The sequence below is a fragment of the Panthera uncia genome, assembly GCF_023721935.1.
Source record: "Panthera uncia isolate 11264 chromosome C1 unlocalized genomic scaffold, Puncia_PCG_1.0 HiC_scaffold_3, whole genome shotgun sequence".
Lineage (NCBI taxonomy): Eukaryota > Metazoa > Chordata > Mammalia > Carnivora > Felidae > Panthera > Panthera uncia.
Genome location: NW_026057584.1, coordinates 54,058,100 through 54,082,523, shown reverse-complemented (window position 1 = coordinate 54,082,523; position 24,424 = coordinate 54,058,100). Strand labels below are relative to the sequence as shown.

The following is a 24,424-nucleotide window of genomic DNA, read 5'->3' as shown; positions in this document are numbered from 1 at the left end:
CAGTCAGGTATTAACTCATTTAGAAGCTCAGTGACTCTGTGAGGTACATATAATTATTATTTCCATTTTTCAGATAAAAAAAGCTAGACACACAGGGAAGTTAAGGAACTGCCTAAGGTCACAGAACTAATAAATGTCTAAGACCAGATTCATACCTCAGCAGCCTGGCTCCAAAGTCTGCTATATTATTTTAGAAAAGTATCATCCTAACAAACATTTTAAAATTTTCACTTAATACTCTGCAATTCCATTTATTTATTTATACTCCAACTCTATCATGGAAAGATTTTGAACATGTATCAGCAGTTGCAGGAACTTTTATTACTGAATGGTATTCCCTGAGGATCGTTAGACCTCTTTTAGAGAAGTGAAAACTCAGGCTCAAAGTGTAATTGACCTGTCACATGTCCAGTCATTCATTCATTGATTCAACAAAGTTTGTTGAATGCTAGGTGGCGTGCAAAGATGACTAAGACACCCCCTCTCTAAGGAGCTCTAAGGAGCACAGAGAAATACTACAGGAATAATGAAAAATAGGCAATTAATGCTGCCTGGAGACTTCTTGGAGCAGGTGGCATCGGTGATTACAAATCTCTTCACCCAGCATTACCTTCCTTCTCAGCTATGACACAGAGATTGAGCTCAAAATTTGTGTTCCTTGTATATTAAAGTAATTAAGCTCTCTTCATTCCAATGACCTTGGATCAGTATAATCTCTTATGAAAATGGAACGTAGTTGGCCTTGAAACTCCATAGTTTCTACTATTTCACTACTTTCTATCATTCAAATAATTATTGAGCATTCACTGCCTGAAAGGTGCTGTTCTAGATGTTCTGTTCTGGTAAACACAAAGTAAAACAGACGTGTGTTTTACCCTCAAGGAATTTTAATTCAGCAAAGGAAAGTAAATCTACCAGAAATGCCTACAATACAAGGAAGAATATATTTAATACCAATGGAGATGTGCAGCAGTTTAAAATTGTACATGGAAGGGAAACCAATAAATAACACTCATGACTCACTTAGAAGTCACATGATAGCTTTATTGTGAAGGATACTAATGAATGAATGATAATACTGAGTGTCTTCTGGGTGCTGTATGTAAGCCAATTTGACAATAAATTATATTAAAAAAAACTGAGTGTCTTTATTACAAGACTAATTAAATAGGGGCTGAGTTGTGGGTTCTCATGAAAAATGTAACATGGTAAATGCATTTCTTGTTTTGATAACCTTTCTATTTTATATATATGTTTATATATACATATATACATATATAAACATATATATATAATTTTATGTTTAGCCATATTTATCAAATATTTGCATGGTTTAAATAGCCTCTCCTTAAGTTCTAAAACCAAAAGTTTCTACACCAGTCTCTCAGAGAGAATACAGGAGGAGAGTAAATTAAGACATCATTTGCATCTATATCAGGAGGTTTGCCTCATCACGATTTTTTGAAGTCCTTAATATCTGTTCATAGTTACAGATATGTTCAGCATAAGATAGAAATTTCTTAGCATGCTATTCAAGACCCTTCCTGACCCCCTGACTGCTTCTACTACTTTTCTCTCATCATTCTGGTCTTATACCCTACACTCGTGGCAAAGTGAATTACCTTAGATTCCCCATGCATGGCACAACTCTGTACCACCCAGTCCTCCTCCAATCACTCCTTGTCCTAGCTTTTCAGATTTAGCTCAGTGCTCACCTCCTGTGGAGAAGTCTTCCTTGACACTTTTCCCCTGAGACTCTCCTTTGTGTTCCCTAATGCTCTAGGCTCACTCCAAAACTTTGGGCTTTTCCCAAAGCATACAGCACTTCTGTTCCCTTGCCTCTCCTCCAGACCAGACTGAAAGGGTCTTGAAGGCAAGGATCTTAAAGCAAGTATCTTTAACTGCTTTAGCTAAAGTACACATATGATATATGAAAACAGTAGCTATACAACACATTAGGCGAAGGGAAATGTAGAAGCATGGAGGGAGGTTTTTTGGGGGGTTTTGTTTTTTTGGGTTTTTTTGTTTCTGTTTTTAAAGATGCTTTAGTTCTTTGTAAGAGAAAGGGAAGTTGTTCTGGAAAAGAGAAACCTGAGACAGGCTGCCTAAGAATTATGAAACTGAAAGCAAGTACGTTTTCCTTAATTTCCAATACAATTAGCTTAGTTTCTTTAATTCATTTACATCACCTTAACAAATTCCTTCTGGATAATATTTTTTAGGTTCTCTATTTGGACAGATTTCTTCACTCTTCAATCTGTACAACAACTGAGTCATTTTATTTAATTGCTTCCCACATCTGGGCTAAAATGTATCTATTTTGAAAATGGGAGAATAGTGTATATATAAGTGAAAAAACTGTACCAAACTTCATCCTTAATTATTTTGTTTTTATCTGAAACAATTATGTTGCTGTAGGCATTACTGTTTTGCATGGCTATAAATATCTTGAAAAAGCAACATTAACTTTTTAAAAGACATAAAACTTTCAGCAGTGATGGCAGAAGCAGTAGAAGCTATGACAATCGCTACATTTCAAACTGCTTTTGGGGTGTTGCTTTAGCTGCCCCGGCTTTTGCTTCACCTTTGCTTTTAGGCTAATCACCCAAGAAGCACACCATGTAAATTTGGCCTCAGTCTTCACTGCTTGCTTTCCCCCAATGAAGTCATGTACCTATGAACAGGAAGCATGGGAAATGAAACTTTATGGCCAACCAGCCATGTTTTACAGATTTAGGTTCAATCATTGTTGTCATCTAAATACAGGTTCATATTGTTCTGCTCTTGAAACATATATATTTATCTCTGTTTGATTCTAACCACATTCCCTAAACAATGATAAATACAATTTGGATGATTGACATATCTTAACCAACTCCTTGGTTGTGAACTTGTTAGAAATAAATAAGATAATCTATAATCATGAAAAGATGAAAATTTGGGGGGATCAAGATGAGTCACTATAATAGGTGCTATGTTCATATTTCATGCCATGTCCTACTTTTAGCAACATCTAGTAATTAGAGAAATTCTTTTCCAATCAGCTATCATCCAATATTGATAATCAACCCTTACTTGTATTTGTTGCTAAGTGATTTGGCAATAAATTCACCAACACAGTAGATAACTCTAAAACAGAAAGGAAGTATCTAGGGTTCTTAAATTACCTGGCTCAATCTCCACTTGAATCCAGTGTTTGGTTTAAGAAAAGTGTCAGTAGCAATATGCTAAGGTCCTGTGTGCTAACATTGCCACCTATCGCTCACTCCAGGTACAAACTACCACACTCAAGCCAAAGGCTATAGGCACTCTGGGTATGAAACAGATTCTTGAGCCTTGGGTAATCATCAACCCCTAGCAGGATTAAAAGGTAATCAATTTCACTCCTAGAGCCACAACGCAAAGGCAAAGGCAATGTGGTTGTCTAGTCAATGTAGATAATTAGGCAATAATTATATTTTATTGAATTTTGCAAATTGGAAACATACTCTAGATTTTTTTGTATGTTTGTTCTTTGCTGTAACCCAGCATTTAGAACAGCACCTGATACACGGTAATTGTATAGTAAAACTTTACTAAGCAAATGTATCTCTAAAGAATCTCTAAATAAAGAATTCTCTAAAGAATTATTAACCACACTACTCATTTAGAGACTTCAATAAAAGAAATTATTATGACTTTTTGTCTAGTAAATAAGAATATCCCTATCTAAAATTGGTAGGGAGAGAGAAGAATAAATTAAAATGAAAAGGTAAGCAAGGGAAAAAGAGGAATTTCCAGATGCTTGCAACAAAAATACCAGCAACATATGATGAAAATCCAGATTAAAAAAGAAATATATATGATATGGAAAGCATTAACAACAGTCCATTTTGTAGATTATATTATGACCACCTTTTTAACTTAACAAACTTTTTAAAAAGTGAAAGTTGTATTTTAAAAATCACACATTTCACTTTTTATTGAGCAAATACGCAAACTGTCACATCCTGTCATTTATATTACCTGTGACACTAGCGTATTTTCTCATGCTGGTATTTGGCACAGATATTGAAGGAGAATATTGACCTAGCTTTAACAAATTTGGAATAAGAGGTTGTTTGCTGAAAAAATAATTCTACTTATCAAGAATGGAATTGATTTTCAAAGTCAATATCTTTTGGAAGCGCTGACTTCCTCTTTCTTTCACAGTGCTGCATGTGTTGGGAGAGTGGCTAGTGCTTCCACCCATCATTATCGGTGTGCCATGAACGGCCCACAGTGACCCCTCTTCATTGGAGCCCTTTCTCAGTGTTGGGTTTGCAGCCAGCAACCAATCTTCAAGGTTGAGGAAATGTCTCCTTCTGAGACAAATAGCAGGTTGGCTGATTGTTTGCTATAAAAAAAAAGGTTCCCCAAGCTTAGGGTTCCTCTTTTGGAAACCACCTGCCGCAAGTGCAGTCATCCATCTGGGCCCATCTGCATCACCCCCACCCAGGGGACTGGGACTTGGGAAACTGATATGGCATGTGGACATTTCGATCATTGTTTTTGTAATAAAGTCTTTCAAAACTGACACAGAAGTCATGTGTCTTTTGTGAGCATCCACAAAACTGTGACAAGTTAGCAAGTTAGCTTGAAGTTTGGGTAAAATTTCACATGCCTCATAGTTCTTGACAACATGACTTCATCTAGGGTTAAGGATGCTCACAACTAGAAAAATCCAATGCACCCAAGGTATGGTAAAGTGAATTTTCAAAAGGAAAAGTCAGTGCTTCAGAGATAAATTGATGATACAAATTGAAAATACCCGTTTGCTGGTATAAACAGAATTTTCAGCCTAGAAAACACAATTTTAAGGGATTTTAAAATTATATTAATGTTTCAAATCCAGCTCTTTATTTTAACTGGGTTATTTATAAGTGTTATGCCAAAAGTTAGGTAAAATGGTGCGAATTTTGTAAAATTTGGAGATTCCATAATATAAATAAAAAATAAAAATGCCATTTACAAGTCTTAAGGATCTTCCCTCTTTAATTTAAACAGACTTACCCACTACATTATTTAATCGTGTATTGCTTCTTAATAATAGGGCAAATATTTCATTTCAAAAATCATGATTAAATATCCACTTTCCACACTCCATCTTCTATTTTTTGCTGAAGTAAAAGTATCTATCACCTTTCACATTGATTCTTAAATTTGGAGTCAGAAATTATTCCCTTGATGCTTTGAAAAGGGAGAACAAATTCTATACCTTTCTAAGTGCCACTTGACTATAGAGAATGATATAATATGGATAGAGTATGAACAAATCCCAACTGAACTTGTTATAATTTGAATGCCATGGCTTTCCAATGATGAAACAGGGGATGTAGAAGTCAAGTCTTGGGGCACCTGGGTGGCTCAGTCAGGCAAGCATCTGACTCAGACATGTCGTAATCTCATGACAGTTCATGAGTTCAACCCCCCTGTAGGTCTGACAGCTCAGAGCCTGGAGCCTGCTTGGGATACTGTCTGCCTCTATCTGCCCCTCCCCCTCTCACACTCTGTGTCTCTGTCTCAAAAATAAATAAACATTAAAAAAAAATTAGGGGCACCTGGGTGGTTTAGTCATTAAGGTGTCAGACTTCAACTCAGGTCATGATCTCCCAGTTGGTGGATTCCAGCCCTATGCCCTATGTCGGGCTCTGTCTGGGCTGATGGCTCAGAGCTTGGATCCTATTTCAGATTCTGTGCCTCCCTCTCCCTCTCTCTGCTCCTCCCCCATTTGCGCTCTGTCTTTCTCCCCCCCCCCCCCGCCCCAACTCTCTGTCAAAAATAAACAAACATTGTTTTTAAGTTGTTTTTTTTTAATTTAGAAGTCAAGTTTTGGGGGGAGGGAGCCTAGGTGGCTCAGTCAGTTAAGTGTCTTTGTGAGTTTGAGCCGTGCTCTGGTGGCAGGGAAGCTGCTTGGGATTCTATCCTTCTCTGTCTACCCCTCCCCCACTCATTCTCTTTCTCCCTCTCTCTTTCAAAAAAAAAAAAAAGTCAAGTCTCGAGGGTTAAGAAATATAGTTTCTTATGATTTAACCTGAAATACTATGTGAATTTGAGAAAGTAACCACTCTGTTCTATAATTATTATTGTTGTTGTTGTTGTTATTGCAATACATGTCATTCCTTTCCCCCTCAAGGCCCAGAAGCAATGTCAGGAGAAAGTCTCCCTGGAAAGTTACCACATAATGAGAGCAGAGAAAGCAAGAGCAGGGGGGTACAAATTGAAGGGAGAGAAACTACATTTTGCAGGGCTGAAACTATAGGGTTTGTTCTAGAAGCATTGTTTTATTCTAGCAACATGTTCTATAACTGTCTTCCTTAAAAATGACATTACTTGATTGACAGATGACCCACTCATTTTGTAGAATGAGAGTGTAATGTAAGTTAGAAAGTCTCTTATTCAGGGGCGCCTGGGTGGCGCAGTCGGTTAAGCGTCCGACTTCAGCCAGGTCATGATCTCGCGGTCTGTGAGTTCGAGCCCCGCGTCAGGGTCTGGGCTGATGGCTCGGAGCCTGGAGCCTGTTTCCGATTCTGTGTCTCCCTCTCTCTCTGCCCCTCCCCCGTTCATGCTCTGTCTCTCTCTGTCCCAAAATAAATAAAAAACGTTGAAAAAAAAATTTAAATAAAAAAAGAAAGTCTCTTATTCAATACTATTCAGTGATCAAAAAGAATGAAATCTTTCCATTTGCAACATGATGGATCTAGAGTGTATTATGCTAAGCGAAATACGTCAGCAAGAATAAGATAAAAACAGAGAGGGAGACAAACCATAAGAGACTCTTAAATACAGAGAACTAAGGGCTGATGGGGGGGGGGATAGGCTAAATGGGTGATGAGCATTAAGGAGGGCACTTGCCGGGATGAGCACTGAGTGTTATATGTAAGTGATGAATCACTAAATTCTATTCCTGAAATCATTATTACACTGTATGTTAATTAACTTGGTTTTAAATTAAAAAAAAAAAAAAAGAAATCTCTTATTCAAAAACAGGACTGTTCAAGAGAAACTTAACTAGCATCTACCATTTACTTAGTTCAACAGTTCCAGTAATATGCTATGACTGTTTCTTCTGTTAAAACAAAGAAATCCCAAACAGATGTTTATCATATTTGTCAAATTTTTCTTTAACACTTTTTTTACTGTAATTCTAGCACCTCTATTTTGAAATTCTACTCTGCAAGTTTCCTATTAGTACGGAAGTTCAAAATTAAATAACTATTTTGATATATACCAGGACATTGCATTCAGATTGTTGATATCATGACTTTAAATCACAATATACCCACCTTTTGGGGGTTACCCATTCATTTCCTGTCACATTGTCCAGTTTCAAAAACATCAGTAAAATTTAAGGTATTAAACAATTCCAAGAAGGCAGTTTGAAGGCGTATATTAGATTGGAAAAGGTACAAAAATTTTCAAATAATATCGCCAGCTTCAGATACACAAGTGATGTGAACATGTAGACATTACCACTCACTAAGAACCATCTGCTACAGTCAATTTTAAAAGAATCAACCAGGAGAAACAGAGCACAGTCTCCAACGCAAGAAGACCTGGAGATGGTCCAAAGCAAGATTTCCCCTTGGCAGATTTTAAAAGGCAAGACCAAGGCAGGGCAGTCAGGTTGAGACTCTGCTTCTAGCCTTCTGGCTTGTATGCAGAAGGCTTACAATATTCATGTACCTTTCCCTGATAAATGAAAGAAAATTTTTAAAGGGGAAATATTTTTTTTGGTGAAAATTTCAAGGTGTTATTTTAACCTTGATACATTTTATGATAATTCCCTTACTCCATGAGAAATATGGCAGTGTTGGTACAAGTGTCCCCTCAAGCAGTTCAATGACGGCTCTAAGATGAAACCCTCATGGGGATTTTTTTTTAACATGTCAAAGCATAGAACTTCCTAGTTTTGAGAACCAAATAATGGCCATGATAGGAATATATTCTTTCCAAATTTTTGTTTAAATTCTAATTAGTTAACATGCAGTGTAATATTGGTTTCAGGAGTAGAATTTAGTGATTCATTACTTACATATAACATCCAGTACTCATCATAAAGGAATATATTTTTAAAAGTTCACTTTTGCTGCTATTAATTTTGAAACTCTATGTGGAATCCAGACCTCTGTGATGTTCGCCAGCCTACTGAAATCATGAGTCTTTTACTGGTCTGTCCTGATTACCTAAAATTACCAACGTAACTTCCCACTGACCTTATTGGCACTGTTAAAAAAAACATTTGCCTTTTTTAACCAGGTTTTCCTTTCCACCATGAGCCGACCAAATTCTCCTTGAAGCTGATCCAGTTTCTGGTTAGAGAGCTGTAGATGTTCCTTCTCCACATAGTCCTTGGACAGCAGAATCCCAAGCGCATCACTCTTTAGCTTCTCAACAGCAGAATTCCATTCCTACAAGAGATCACTCCAGTTTATTTTACACATCCTCCCCTTTGCAACTGTGCTAAGACTCAGAGAACATTTAGATGGGTTGAATGTATCAGTAACCATCTGTCACTGTATTTTCAAATTATGAAGGAGTAAATGCTACATTCCAGGTTTCAGTACCAAGATGCAGGTAAAAAAGAAGGTAGATAAAAAAGAAAGAGACTAGGAAGAGGCAGGTTGGTTGGGATGTGTGATCGATGGAATATCCAGTTGCCCCAAATACAGGCTACTTCTTCCATTAACGCTGTCTGAAAACATACCCAAAGTACAGTCAATAGCGTTTTTTAATCTCTAACTCACTTTGATCTGTTTTCATTTAATTAAATATAAAAAGTCTACTTCCCACAATTCGGTCTCACTGCCAATGTGGGCAAATATGTACAAGACAGGAAGAGAAATCTTATATTTTATGGTGGTTGTGTTTGTATTGCGCCTACACTTAGAACTAAAATTAAGATCTGTTATTCTCCACAAAATTAATAGTTGGTATGGTGCAGTATTCCCTCCTTCCTGACCTGAGTCTCACCTCTCAATACTTCATTCTTAGTGCTATATAAACATTTCAGGAAAAGAAAGGAGGTAGTTTTTTACTTTCTGTTACACAAGGATGAAAAACAGTAAGTAGAGAAGAAAATAAAAGTTGGAGTTAACTGAACATATTAACACTTTATTTATTTAAAGGGAAACTCAAATTTCTTGCAAAAGATGAAGCCAGATTCAACTTCATAAAATATCTCTAACATGGATGTCTTGTGAGTGAATTTTCGGTACCCATCTCAGCTAAGACTGTGACTAAAAACAGCATAGGTTGTTTGTTAAAGCATCAGAAATTTAGCGCCAAATTTCAAAAATTACATTCTACCTCCATCCTGGCTTGTTCCCTAAGGCAAACGTCCTATTATTAAGTTACACTTGTTACATTATACTATGTAAAATAAGTATAATTTTTAGTGCAATTTACCACTACCATTTCCATTCATTCATTTCACAAGACATACTAAATACTATGTACCTGGTACCATGCTAGGATAGATAGCTTGGGGAATATGAAGAAAGAATAAAGTGTAGTTCTTTCCTTCAACAATATATAAACTGCTATTTTACATAATTTTCATATATACTTACATTATCAAATGTATGAAATGTATGCTGGTCCTATAAACACATCCTGATGACTCAACTAATGGAAACAGCTAACGTGTGATTCTTCAGCCTGACCACATCAATGGTGGTAACCAAATATAACGCTATAGTGGCTGATCATACTCTCAGCCTTCTAAGAGAATGACCAAAGAGGGAGGGGGTTGTTAAAATAAAAAACAAATGGAGACCAGCCTTAAAAATGGCCTGAGCAGACATAACCAGTTTAGTCATACAAACAAAGCTTAATTTAGCTTATTTTGCAAGGCTGACTTGACCTGGGTCATTTCTTGTTTATGTCTCTGGAAATTATAAGCAAAACTTGAACCTTTCCCAAGGTTGCTATGAGGTAACCACTGACCAATTCCCCATCATTTAAGGAAATTCTGATATTATAACCAATAATTGTGAAGAGTAAGAAGTCACCGTTTCCTCACTATTTAGGCTGCTTTATAATAATATACCCCTGAGCCTTGTTCCATGTTTTGGGGTGAGTGCTCTGGTTTGCATATTGTCTTTTTGGTGTGTGCACAGTAAACTTTTACCAGTTACTACTTTGGTGATTCATTGTGGGTTTTTTTCCAGTTGTTTATGAACTTTTCACACTCCAGATTTCTCAGTGAGTGCAAAATCAATATTCTTAGGCATGAATATGGGCTATGTGATTTCTCAAGATCCTTCATTTTTTAAAGAGCTAGTCTGTCCCCACTTAAAGATAGCTAATATGTTCCATGACATTCTTTCATAAAGCACTGTAAATATCCTTCCCACTTAAAAATCATTACCTTAACCTTATCAGGAAAGAGCAAATGTTTTTAAAGCAGTTAGCACAATTTCTGGCACATGTAATAAACACTCACTGTTAGTCCCCCTTTTCATTCCATCAGTTTTACCATGGTTCACTAGCACCCCAAAATTTGTTCTTTATGAGAATTTCTGTTTCTCAGCTCTAAAATAATGGTAGTGGAAGGATTCTCCAAATGTTATTGATCAGCGTTATGTATCAATCAGTATTATGGGATAAACAAAACAAAGCAGGTTTCTTTACTGCAGGACTTCTCAGAATCCTCAATATGTTGATGTGCATTGAGACTCCTACATGGAAACGCAGTGCGAAATATTTTGGACAGCCTGTTTTGACCATGAAACCATGTGTTTACTCATCATCTCAGGGGACCAATGCTCCAGCTGGAATAATGTTGGGAAATTCTGTTCTTATGGCTAAAAGCAGCTGAATCACCTATGAGTTCACCTGCTTTCACAAGTCTGTTTCTTTACTCTTTTGTTTTGTCTCTATCCTTCCAGACCCAACTAGTCCATTTTCTGTCTCTTATACCCATTCTCTCATTTTCTGTCTGTTAAGATCCGTGGGGTATTAATCCTCAAAGACTCAAGTGAAGAAATGCTTCAGGAGTTAAAACAGAATAAAGCAGGTTATTCAAAAAGTTATCATTGACCATAATCTTCTTGCTCATTAGAGGAAGACCACTTAACAAATATGAAGAACCTGGGGAAGGCCTACAAAGCTAGGGGGAAGGAAATGGAACGGGAGTTAGGACATAGAGGAACGGGTATGGCAATTATGTGTTCAACCTAGACAACACCAAGCCCTAAGGTGTAGGTGTCTTAACTGTCTGCAAGATAGTATTGATTTTTCTTTATGTTTAAGCACTGTGCTAAATGCTTTTCATGTATTATGTCACCTAATCTTCACCATACCCCTGGAAGGTGCAAAGTGTTACTACCATCCTCATTTTACAGATGGAGTGATTGAAGTTTGGAAGGATTAAGAACTTTCCTGAAATCTCAACACCAGTAAGTGAAAGAGCCAGAATTCAAAATGAAGTAGTTTGACTCTAGAATCTGTTTCTCAATCAGTATACTCACCTCAGCACTTCAGAGAGGAGAGGCGATAGAAAGTGGTTGTTTTTTTTGTTTTTTTTTTTGTTTTTTGTTTTTCATCTTTTGGTTTTTTTTACAGCATAAAAGGATTAAATCTATTGGCTTAGAATTACACAGGTGAAAGTTGCATGAAACCTGGATAAGGTCTTGGAAATTACAAAAAATCTTCTAAGACCCTGAGATTTTCTGATTTGGAATCAGAAGCTTCATTCTTTCTAAATAAATACAATGCTGTTACATATAGAACTGAAAATTTACAGCCCAAACTCAAGCTTAATTTTGCTTAGCCAATGGACCAAAATAATAAAACATTTCTCTAAGAAGGGAAATACCTGTTCTCTAACAGTGTTCATAAATCTGCCTTTAGCATAAATGTTGCAAACAACATTAAAGAAAGATATCTGGAGTAGAGCCAAATCTTGGAAAAACCACTTTAGCTTTGTGCTTCACATCATATTTATAAAAAGTAGGCTATGACCTTCCAAGGAAACTGTTAAAGGACCATTTTGGCCTCATATCTTTTCTTATTCTCCATCTCCAGTCTTCTTAATTGCATTTTCACATGAACTCTGTGGGTATTAAATGAAGTTGTGTCCATTCAATATTTCTATTCAATCTTCTCAGAAAATTGGTTCTGTTTTCTTTGGGCAATCCATAGGCATTTTCTGATGTATTTCTGTAACATTCTGATGATGAATTTACCCAGCCATTTTTCTTAGGGGATGCTTCCACTATTTTATTTTTAACATAAAATGTTCCAGAGTCATCTGAATCCATCACACTATTTTAAAAAAACTTAGTTGTCACTGTTGTCAAGGCTGGAGGAACCCAATGGAGAAAACCATGGTCCGTTTTCTCTAGCCGTTGCTGCCTGCCTGCTAAGTGTTAAACATCTGACTTTCAGTCACTTTACAATAAAATATTTCCAGTACGTGTCCCTACCGGCTGAAAGCCAAAGACTACCATTTCCTTGGCTTTTCAATCTTGACAGAGATATGTGCATATGTCTGACCTAGTAAAGATGTGTGGCACTGTGTGATCCTGGGCTCAGGGTGCCTCCTCAGGTCACTCCATTATTTTCCTTTTTTCACTCTCAGTGGTAACCCTTTTAAACTGTACCTTTCAGTGTTCCATCCGCTGAGGAAATTGAGCTTCTGTTGAATCCGATGATTGAAAGGGTATTTTTAAGAGGATTAGTGCTGATAGACAAGAAGGTGAAAATGATTTCTTCTTTCTTTTCTATACTCCCAGGTTAGCTCTTCAAATGAAGTTATGGATTGGCATAAAAATTATCCAGCAAGTAAATTCAAAAAGTAGGAAGATTAGCTATTCCATTTGAAAAGAAACAATATAATCACAATATGTTTAGTAAACTTTTATTCACATGAAAACTTCAGGGTAGATGAAGGGGTTTAATGACCCAACACCATGTGGTAAATTATTTTCATTATAAACTTGAAACTTCAGAATGTAATTTTTAAGTGGGGGACAAGAAAGAAGAGAGGACATATTTATAAACTACTAAGAAAATACCAGCTGTGGAGATGACTGACCAAAATCACATCTGGCCGAAGCATGTGTGGAGCTCATGCATAGTTCTCATAGCATGGTTATTTCCTAGGGCATCTCATTAGACACAGCCCATTTCTTGTTCATTCTTTAAGTCTACAGTCCCATTTGGTTCGGCACCAAGGAGAATTAACTCATTGACACAAGAGCATAGAATTGTACATGATTGCATTAACAGCTGGTACAAACAAAATAAACCTGGCAATTTTAATCAGAGAATATTTGAGAATCTGTTTTGAGCAGGAGTTTCTTTTTAGAGGAACTGTTGATGCTTTTGAAGAGCGGCAATGAGCCCCTGAAAAGCTGAAACTCTGATTATGCCAAGTCGGATTGCACACTGGGCCACAGTTTCCTCTCATGCTCTGTTTCCAGGATTTCTACACTGACCTACGCGAAAGCAAGGATCATATGAGAGCTGGGTCCCATCCCACTGTTGGATGAGTGCAGAGTTCAGTGTCCACAGGCCATTTGAACCTGGCCCTCATTATGATGCATTTCAGCAAAGGCATTGTTTGCAAACAGGAAGAACTGCAATTTTGTGTCACCTAAAGATAAAAGAAGTATGGTGTTTCACCTCCCAGCCATGAGGCAGACAATCATTGCTATTGAACCAGGCAGAGCTCGTGCGGAAGAGCAAAGAACTGGGGCTAGAAATACATTTTTTATTCCAAACTTAGTAAGTGGTCTCAAGCAGGGCATTTTGCTTTACCGAGCCTTACTTTCCTGCAGTGCAATGACAGGCCTCTATCACTTCACATATGCTTCTGCTTCTCTAGTGAATTATATGTAAATTCAATGATGAAATGGCTGTGCTTCAAATTCCTACCAAAATTTGGGTATTTTAGCTGTATTTCCCATAATTAACCCTAGTGGGATTAGAACTGACAGTCTATAGTAGAAACGACATATATCACCAAAATAGTTTCTGAGTAATGGCTGTTTTCTTTTTTCTCTATCCATTCAAATGTTCCAAAAGTCACAGGAAAAACCATGGCTTGGAAGGTTCTTGTCTCCCTTATTCTGTTCAATGCATGGCCATTAAGGGGAGCTTTTTGTTTAATTGCTCAGAGCTTGTTGTTAATACTGAAGTAAATGAATATGCGGCAGAATAAATTTTTAAAATCAAATAAAATCTTAACAAATTACACTGTGAGCAAATCTTTGAAAGAATGATTGGAGCAACAATACATTTAGTTTTTCTTCCTTAGTTCAACATAGTTTTGGGATGAAAATTTAATTCCATGGAAAGTTGGGGACACATTTTTTGAAGATTTGTGTTTTGCAAGAATCATTATTTTTTCTTACTGTCTTGTCCTTGTTGTTTTTCTTACATTTTTTGCTCCTCTTAATCAGAGTTTCTTTGAGTTGAATAAGTAAGGAGTATATCCAGATTTGGGGGGTATTCGTGTTTCAGTTTTTTAATAAAATTAATAAAGTCTAGCTGGCCAAACTATTGGCATCTAACACAATTTGCCTACAATCAGATTGGGCCACTAGCTGACTAGGTGACTCCAGTTTACATTAATGTTTTCAGAGGACTTATTGTTTCATTTTCTAGAGCATCTGTTGGAGATACCTTTTAGGATCTCAACATAAATTCAATTATTAGGTTTAGATGTTCATCTCTTGTGAAAATTTTCCTAAATGAAATAGATTACGTTGGGAAGTGGGGGAAAGGAAATCCATATATATTACATCCACAATGAATATCTGCTATAGACTAGAACAATGGCTCTTAAATCTGGCTATCAATATCTCCTAGAAAAAGTTTTAAAACCGATATTCTCACACCCACCCCATTGATATACTGAATCATTATTGGTAGGGTGGAAAAATGCATATTTTAAAAAATCTAAAGCATTTTAGGGGCTCCTGGGTGGCTCAGTCAGTTAAGCATCTGACTTTGGCTCAGGTCATCATCTCTCGGTTCATGAGTTTGAGCCCCAGGTTGGGGTCTGTGCTGACAGCTCAGAGCCTGCTGCCTGCTGCAGATTCTGTGTCTCCCTCTCTCTGCCCTTCCCCCGCTTACACTCTGTCTCTCTCTGTCTCTCAAAAATAAATAAACATTAAAAAAATCTAAAGCATTTCATTTGAAATCAGGAACAAACAAAAAATACTTATAATCTGTGAAGTTTTGGAACTGGACTAGAATATTCCAAAATAGTTAATGACTGGGTAATCATACCAGTAAATGAGAAAGAATGATTATATAATAAAAGTGTTTTAACCTTGCAACTTTGAGCTAATTTAACTCTGTGAAATTATGTTTTGTATTGATGACTCCCAAATCTAAAACTTAACCTCTGTTTTACAAATTACTTTATTCATTCAGTGAGTATTGTGTAAGGCTGCAGAAGATACAATGACAAATAAAATCTTTGACCTTACACTCCTTAAATGATTAATATGCCAATCCATCATGAATTTAAAACAGCCCTAAGATTAAATCATTAGTCTTAATTCATAAGGAAGAAATCAAAGCATTTTTTTCTACTTTGTACTTTCTTCACAGTGTGTTAGGCAAAGGAGCAATTTATTTAAAAGGGAAACAGAAAGTAAAAACAAAAACAAAAACAAAAAACAAAACTGTGAAGGTATAAAACTCATCCAGTTTTTGTTTCCCAAACTTTTCTATACATTTATATGGTTATCTTTAACTTTCCTTCAAACTTTTTATAACCATATTTATAATACATATATACTATATCTTTATTACAGGAAAACCCCTTACCTCTAATGGTTTAGAAGAAATAACTTGTCTTTTAACAAAATCTAATCAAGGCTAGAATTTCTTCAATTTGTCTCCCTTCATATAGGTTCTGTTTTTCAGCTAATCACTATGTATATACACAGGATTCTGATTCCATACTCAATAATCTGTGAATCAGCAGCATGTGATACTGGGTTTGACCTTCTATAACTCTCCTATACCAAATACGGTCCAATCTAAAAAGCATTATTTAACAAATCTTAAGAACACCTAACTAATATAAATAGATCATTGTAAGTGCAAATGGAAAATAAAACAGTGTTCAGTAGAAGAAAAAATAAATTCTGATTTGGGAATCTGATTTGGGAATTTCGGAATCAGATTTATACAATCTGAATTATGGGTGAGACCTTCAACTAGTGAGTGTAGTGTGGGACTGGGAAGAAGGCAAGGGGCTGATTCAAGCAGAGAGACAGCCTGAGCAAGAGCATGTAGGCTCCTTATGATCCTGGCTCATAAGGAGACAGAACTATCTAATCTGGAAAATTAATAAGTGTTTCTCATAGGAAGTGATATCTGAGCTAAGACTTAAAACAAAGGGTGGGGGTTACCTAGACAAAAGAGGAGTGGAGGTATGGTGGAGAGTGAAGAGTGAGTTCTTGGGCAAACGTCCAAAAGAAAGCTGGTCAGTACCAGATAAGAGTGCTCAGGACCAAAGACACAGATTTGTGAATAACACTCTTCAGAGAGAATCTTTGAAAGCAAAACACCACTCACTAAAGAGCAGTGTGGTGAATGAGAATTGGAAAGAGTTAAGGACAAAAATGGAGGGATGAGCCTGCACTTGTGCAATGGCTGGACAATGAAAAGCCCACACCATAGAAACAGAAATAGACAGGAGAAGAAATTACACAAGCCAAACTAGAAGAGTTTTACTAAGAAGCACACATGACAATCAAATGCAATGCATTATCCTCAATTTGGGACAATTTGAAGACATTTGTAAATGAACAACAGAGCAGAAAATATTGTGTCAATGTGAAATTCACTGGGCGTATAATTGGATTACAGTAATAGAAGAAAGCATCCTTATCATTAGGATATCTGTTGAAATGCTGAGGGTGAAAATGCATGATGTTCACAACTTATTTTGAAATGATATAAGAAAAAGTAAATATATGCAAATACATACTAAGAGATAAAGGAAATGTAACAAAATTTTTAAATTGGTAAAGTCTATATGGGTATTCATTCTGTACTATTCTTTTAAATTTGCTGTGTGGAGTTTCAAACTTAAAAGTTAAGGAAGAAGAGTTAATATAGTTAATAATAAAAAGTTAAGGAAAAAGAAAACGACTTACTAAAGTAAACTGTTTAGTTTTATTAAACTAAAAAAATAAAAAACTCAAACTTTGAAAGCAATCAGAAGGTCAATCAATGAGGGTTATTTTAAATAAATACATCTATAAATGGAATACTCTATAGCAAAAGCATCAGAACAACATCTATATACTAATATAGAAAAGTAACCAAGTAATAAAAACAAGATGCAGAACAATGAGTGTAGTAGGCCACTAATGAGGTAACAAAGGGACAAAATATGAATATATAGTTGTATTTGTTTAGATAACATAAAGAAATTAGACATATAATAAAAAACTAATAACAATGGTTACTTTTGGCATGATGGAAGGGAATCAGGTAGGTGAAAAGAGAAATATTTTATTGCAGGTTTTTCTATGTTCCTTTAATATTTTTTTTTAACAATGGAAATATATTGGCCAAAAAGTAAATTAAATACATTAAAAAACAAAGAAATGCAATTCGCCAAATAAACAAAAGAGAAAAACCATATGATAATCTCAATAAATACAAAAAGAGGCATCAAAAAAATTCAGTGTCTATCCATGATTTTAAAAAGAAAATAAGAAATGTAACAAAGGACAGATGTAAAAACCAAACCAAAATTAAAAAAAAAAAAACTAAAAACTTAAGAAACACTATACTTAATGGTAAAGCATTTGAAGCCTTCTGTTTAAAGCCAGGAATAAAACAAAAATGTCCTCTATCACTGCTGCTAGTCTCCATTTTACTGAAGGTCTTATCCAATGAATGAAAGAAAAAAAGAAAGAAAGAGAGAAAGAGAGAAAGATTATTGACGTTATTTGTATATTATGATTTTCTACATACCAAAACCAAGAGAATCTAGAAAAACAATTTAAATCAATAAGAGTTCATTAAAGTTGCTGTATATAAGATCAATATAAGAGAGAGGTTCCGGAAGATGGCGGCGTAGGAGGACGCGGGGCTCACAGCGCGTCCGGCCGATCACTTAGATTCCACCTACACCTGCCTAAAGAACCCAGAAAACCGCCAGAGGATTAGCAGAAGGGAGTCTCCGGAGTCAAGCGCAGACTAGAGGCCCACGGAAGAGGGTAGGAAGGGCGGCGAGGCGGTGCGCGCTCCACGGACTGGCGGGAGGGAGCCGGGGCGGAGGGGCGGCTCGCCGGCCAAGCAGAGCCCCCGAGTCTGGCTGGCAAAAGCGGAGGGGCCGGACGGACTGTGTTCCGACAGCAAGCGCGACTTAGCGTCTGGGAGGTCATAAGTTAACAGCTCTGCTCGGAAAGCGGGAAGGCTGGAGGACAAAGGGAGGGAGAGCTGCTGAGCCCCCGGACGGCAGAGCTCAGCTTGGCGGGGAACAAAGGCGCCAGCGCCATCTCCCCCGCCCATCCCCCAGCCAAAATCCCAAAGGGAACCAGTTCCTGCCAGGGAACTTGCTCGCTCCGCGCAAACACCCAACTCTGTGCTTCTGCGGAGCCAAACCTCCGGCAGCGGATCTGACTCCCTCCCGCTGCCACAGGGCTCCTCCTGAAGTGGATCACCTAAGGAGAAGCGAGCTAAGCCTGCCCCTCCAGCCCCCGTGCACCTTGCCTACCCACCCCAGCTAATACGCCAGATCCCCAGCAACACAAGCCTGGCAGTGTGCAAGTAGCCCAGACGGGACACGCCACCCCACAGTGAATCCCGCCCCTAGGAGAGGGGAAGAGAAGGCACACACCAGTCTGACTGTGGCCCCAGCAGTGGGCTGGGGGCAGACATCGGGTCGGACTGCGGCCCCGCCCACTAACTCCAGTTATACACCACAGCACAGGGGAAGTGCACTGCAGGTCCTCACCACGCCAGGGACTCTCCAAAATGACCAAACGGAAGAATTCCCCTCAGAAGAATCTCCAGGAAATAACAACAGCTAATGAACTGATCAAAAAGGATTTAAATAATATAACAGAAAGTGAATTTAGAATAATAGTCATAAAATTAATCGCTGGGCTTGAAAACAGTATACAGGACAGCAGAGAATCTCTTGCCATAAAGATCGAGGGACTAAGGAACAGTCACGAGGAGTTGAAAAACGCTTTAAACGAAATGCAAAACAAAATGGAAACCACAATGGCTCGGCTTGAAGAGGCAGAGGAGAGAATAGGTGAACTAGAAGATAAAGTTATGGAGAAAGAGGAAGCTGAAAGAAAGAGAGATAAAAAAATCCAGGAGTATGAGGGGAAAATTAGAGAACTAAGTGATACACTAAAAAGAAATAATATACGCATAATTGGTATCCCAGAGGAGGAAGAGAGAGGGAAAGGTGCTGAAGGGGTACTTGAACAAATTATAGCTGAGAACTTCCCTGAACTGGGGAAGGAAAAAGGCATTGAAATCCAAGAGGCACAGAGAACTCCCTTCAGACGTAACTTGAATCGATCTTCTGCACGACATATCATAGTGAAACTGGCAAAATACAAGGATAAAGAGAAAATTCTGAAAGCAGCAAGGGATAAACGTGCCCTCACTTATAAAGGGAGACCTATAAGACTCGTGACTGATCTCTCCTTTGAAACTTGGCAGGCCAGAAAGGCTTGGCACGATATCTACAGTGTGCTAAACAGAAAAAATATGCAGCCGAGAATCCTTTATCCAGCAAGTCTGTCATTTAGAATAGAAGGAGAGATAAAGGTCTTCCCAAACAAACAAAAACTGAAGGAATTTGTCACCACGAAACCAGCCCTACAAGAGATCCTAAGGGGGATCCTGTGAGACAAAGTACCAGAGACATCACTACAAGCATAAAACATACAGACATCACAATGACTCTAAACCCATATCTTTCTATAATAACACTGAATGTAAATGGATTAAATGCGCCAACTAAAAGACATAGGGTATCAGAATGGATAAAAAAACAAGACCCATCTATTTGCTGTCTACAAGAGACTCATTTTAGATCGGAGGACACCTTTAGATTGAGAGTGAGGGGATGGAGAACTATTTATCATGCTCCTGGAAGCCAAAAGAAAGCTGGAGTAGCCATACTTATATCAGACAAACTAGACTTTAAATTAAAGGCTGTAACAAGAGATGAAGAAGGGCATTATATAATAATCACAGGGTCTATCCACCAGGAAGAGCTAACTATTATAAATGTCTATGCGCCAAATACCCGAGCCCCCAGATATATAAAACAATTACTCATAAACATAAGCAACCTTATTGATAAGAATGTGGTCATTGCAGGGGACTTTAACACCCCACTTACAGAAATGGATAGATCATCTAGACACACAGTCAATAAAGAAACAAGGGCCCTGAATGATACATTGGATCAGATGGACTTGACAGATATATTTAGAACTCTGCATCCCAAAGCAACAGAATATACTTTCTTCTCGAGTGCACATGGAACATTCTCCAAGATAGATCATATACTGGGTCACAAAACAGCCCTTCATAAGTTTACAAGAATTGAAATTATACCATGCATACTTTCAGACCACAATGCTATGAAGCTTGAAATCAACCACAGGAAAAAGTCTGGAAAACCTCCAAAAGCATGGAGGTTAAAGAACACCCTACTAACGAATGAGTGGGTCAACCAGGCAATTAGAGAAGAAATTAAAATATATATGGAAACAAACGAAAATGAAAATACAACAATCCAAACGCTTTGGGATGCAGCGAAGGCAGTCCTGAGAGGAAAATACGTTGCAATCCAGGCCTATCTCAAGAAACAAGAAAAATCCCAAATACAAAACCTAACAGCACACCTAAAGGAAATAGAAGCAGAACAGCAAAGGCAGCCTAAACCCAGCAGAAGAAGAGAAATAATAAAGATCAGAGCAGAAATAAACAATATAGAATCTAAAAAAACTGTAGAGCAGATCAACGAAACCAAGAGTTGGTTTTTTGAAAAAATAAACAAAATTGACAAACCTCTAGCCAGGCTTCTCAAAAAGAAAAGGGAGATGACCCAAATAGATAAAATCATGAATGAAAATGGAATGATTACAACCAATCCCTCAGAGATACAAACAATTATCAGGGAATACTATGAAAAATTATATGCCAGCAAATTGGACAACCTGGAAGAAATGGACAAATTTCTGAACACCCACACTCTTCCAAAACTCAATCAGGAGGAAATAGAAAGCTTGAACAGACCCATAACCAGCGAAGAAATTGAATCGGTTATCAAAAATCTCCCAACAAATAAGAGTCCAGGACCAGATGGCTTCCCAGGGGAGTTCTACCAGACATTTAAAGCAGAGATAATACCTATCCTTCTCAAGCTATTCCAAGAAATAGAAAGGGAAGGAAAACTTCCAGACTCATTCTATGAAGCCAGTATTACTTTGATTCCTAAACCAGACAGAGACCCAGTAAAAAAAGAGAACTACAGGCCAATATCCCTGATGAATATGGATGCAAAAATTCTTAATAAGATACTAGCAAATCGAATTCAACAGCATATAAAAAGAATTATTCACCATGATCAAGTGGGATTCATTCCTGGGATGCAGGGCTGGTTCAACATTCGCAAATCGATCAACGTGATACATCACATTAACAAAAAAAAAGAGAAGAACCATATGATCCTGTCAATCGATGCAGAAAAGGCCTTTGACAAAATCCAGCACCCTTTCTTAATAAAAACCCTTGAGAAAGTCGGGATAGAAGGAACATACTTAAAGATCATAAAGGCCATTTATGAAAAGCCCACAGCTAACATCATCCTCAACGGGGAAAAACTGAGAGCTTTTTCCCTGAGATCAGGAACACGACAGGGATGCCCACTGTCACCGCTGTTGTTTAATATAGTGCTGGAAGTTCTAGCATCAGCAATCAGACAACAAAAGGAAATCAAAGGCATCAAAATTGGCAAAGATGAAGTCAAGCTTTCGCTTTTTGCAGATGACATGATATTATACATGGAAAATCCGATAGACTCCACCAAAAGTCTGCTAGAACTGATACATGAATTCAGCAAAGTTGCAGGATACAAAATCAATGTGCAGAAATCAGTTGCATTCTTATACACTAACAATGAAGCAACAGAAAGACAAATGAAGAAACTGATCCCATTCACAATTGCACCAAGAAGCATAAAATACCTAGGAATAAATCTAACCAAAGATGTAAAAGATCTGTATGCTGAAAACTATAGAAAGCTTATGCAGGTAATTGAAGAAGATATAAAGAAATGGAAAGACATTCCATGCTCATGGATTGGAAGAATAAATATTGTCAAAATGTCAATACTAACCAAAGCTATCTACACATTCAATGCAATCCCAATCAAAATTGCACCAGCATTCTTCTCGAAACTAGAACAAGCAATCCTAAAATTCATATGGAACCACAAAAGGCCCCGAATAGCCAAAGTAATTTTGAAGAAGAAGACCAAAGCAGGAGGCATCACAATCCCAGACTTTAGCCTCTACTACAAAGCTGTCATCATCAAGACAGCATGGTATTGGCATAAAAACAGACACATAGACCAATGGAATAGAATAGAAACCCCAGAACTAGACCCACAAACGTATGGCCAACTCATCTTTGACAAAGCAGGAAAGAACATCCAATGGAAAAAAGACAGTCTCTTTAACAAATGGTGCTGGGAGAACTGGACAGCAACATGCAGAAGGCTGAAACTAGACCACTTTCTCACACCATTCACAAAAATAAACTCAAAATGGATAAAGGACCTGAATGTGAGACAGGAAACCATCAAAACCTTAGAGGAGAAAGCAGGAAAAGACCTCTCTGACCTCAGCCGTAGCAATCTCTTACTCGGCACATCCCCAAAGGCAAGGGAATTAAAAGCAAAAGTGAATTACTGGGACCTTATGAAGATAAAAAGCTTCTGCACAGCAAAGGAAACAACCAACAAAACTAAAAGGCAGCCAACCGAATGGGAAAAGATATTTGCAAATGACACATCGGACAAAGGGCTAGTATCCAAAATCTATAAAGAGCTCATCAAACTCCACACCCGAAAAACAAATAACCCAGTGAAGAAATGGGCAGAAAACATGAATAGACACTTCTCTAAAGAAGACATCCGGATGGCCAACAGGCACATGAAAAGATGCTCAACGTCGCTCCTTATCAGGGAAATACAAATCAAAACCACACTCAGATACCACCTCACGCCAGTCAGAGTGGCCAAAATGAAGAAATCAGGAGACTATAGATGCTGGAGAGGATGTGGAGAAACAGGAACCCTCTTGCACTGTTGGTGGGAATGCAAATTGGTGCAGCCGCTCTGGAAAGCAGTGTGGAGGTTCCTCAGAAAATTAAAAATAGACCTACCCTATGACCCAGCAATAGCACTGCTAGGAATTTATCCAAGGGATACAGGAGTACTGATGCATAGGGGCACCTGTACCCCAATGTTTATAGCGGCACTCTCAACAATAGCCAAATTATGGAAAGAGCCTAAATGTCCATCAACTGATGAATGGATAAAGAAATTGTGGTTTATGTACACAATGGAATACTACGTGGCAATGAGAAAAAATGAAATATGACCTTTTGTAGCAACGTGGATGGAACTGGAGAGTGTGATGCTAAGTGAAATAAGCCATACAGAGAAAGACAGATACCATATGGTTTCACTCTTATGTGGATCCTGAGAAACATAACAGAAACCCATGGGGGAGGGGAAGGAAAGAAAAAAAAAAAAAAAAAAGAGGTTAGAGGGGAAGAGAGGCAAAACATAAGAGACAGATTGAGGGTTGATGGGGGGTGGGAGGGAGGGCAGGGTGGGAGGGAGGGCAGGGTGGGTGATGGGTATTGAGGAGGGCACCTTTTGGGATGAGCACTGGGTGTTGTATGGAAACCAATTTGACAGTAAATTTCATATATTAAAAAATAAAAAAAAAAAATAAGATCAATATAAGAAAATTAGTAACATTCCTATATACCAACAATAGTTAATTTTATATTCAGTTAGAAGATACAGATCTTCTAATAAAGATCCAATTTATAACAGCAACAAAAATTATGAAGTACTCATTTGTTCATTTAATCAACAAACATTTATTTGGCAGGCCTGTTCCATGTAAGGCATTCCCCTAAATACTTCATCTAAGCCAGGGAAATCAGTAATGGACTGGCAGGGGAACTCCAATGTTAGTGATAGTGGTGGTGCACCACTATTTTATTCTGTTTATAACCAATAAACATGAAAAATCAGTAATTATCTAGTTTGTAATAAAGTGATGAAGTTGTAGAATAAAGACAAGTAGAGCTGGCAGGTGACATTTCACTCCCCAACCCACCCTCCAGCATAAACAAAGGCTGCTGG

General features: G+C 37.6%; 1 protein-coding gene across 3 annotated transcripts in view; it reads right to left on the bottom strand.

The window, feature by feature from the left end:
• Positions 1 to 24,424, bottom strand: part of CCDC141 (coiled-coil domain containing 141) — a 227,171-nt gene that overhangs the window by 100,076 nt on the left and 102,671 nt on the right. For all 3 annotated transcript variants that reach the window (XR_007454356.1, XM_049615429.1, XM_049615430.1), the window contains exon 7: positions 8,235 to 8,429. Coding sequence is in view for 2 of the 3 variants with exons in the window: in XM_049615429.1 (XP_049471386.1) it covers positions 8,235 to 8,429 (195 nt within the window). In the remaining variant the exon portion in view is untranslated. The remainder of the gene's footprint in view (positions 1 to 8,234; positions 8,430 to 24,424) is intronic.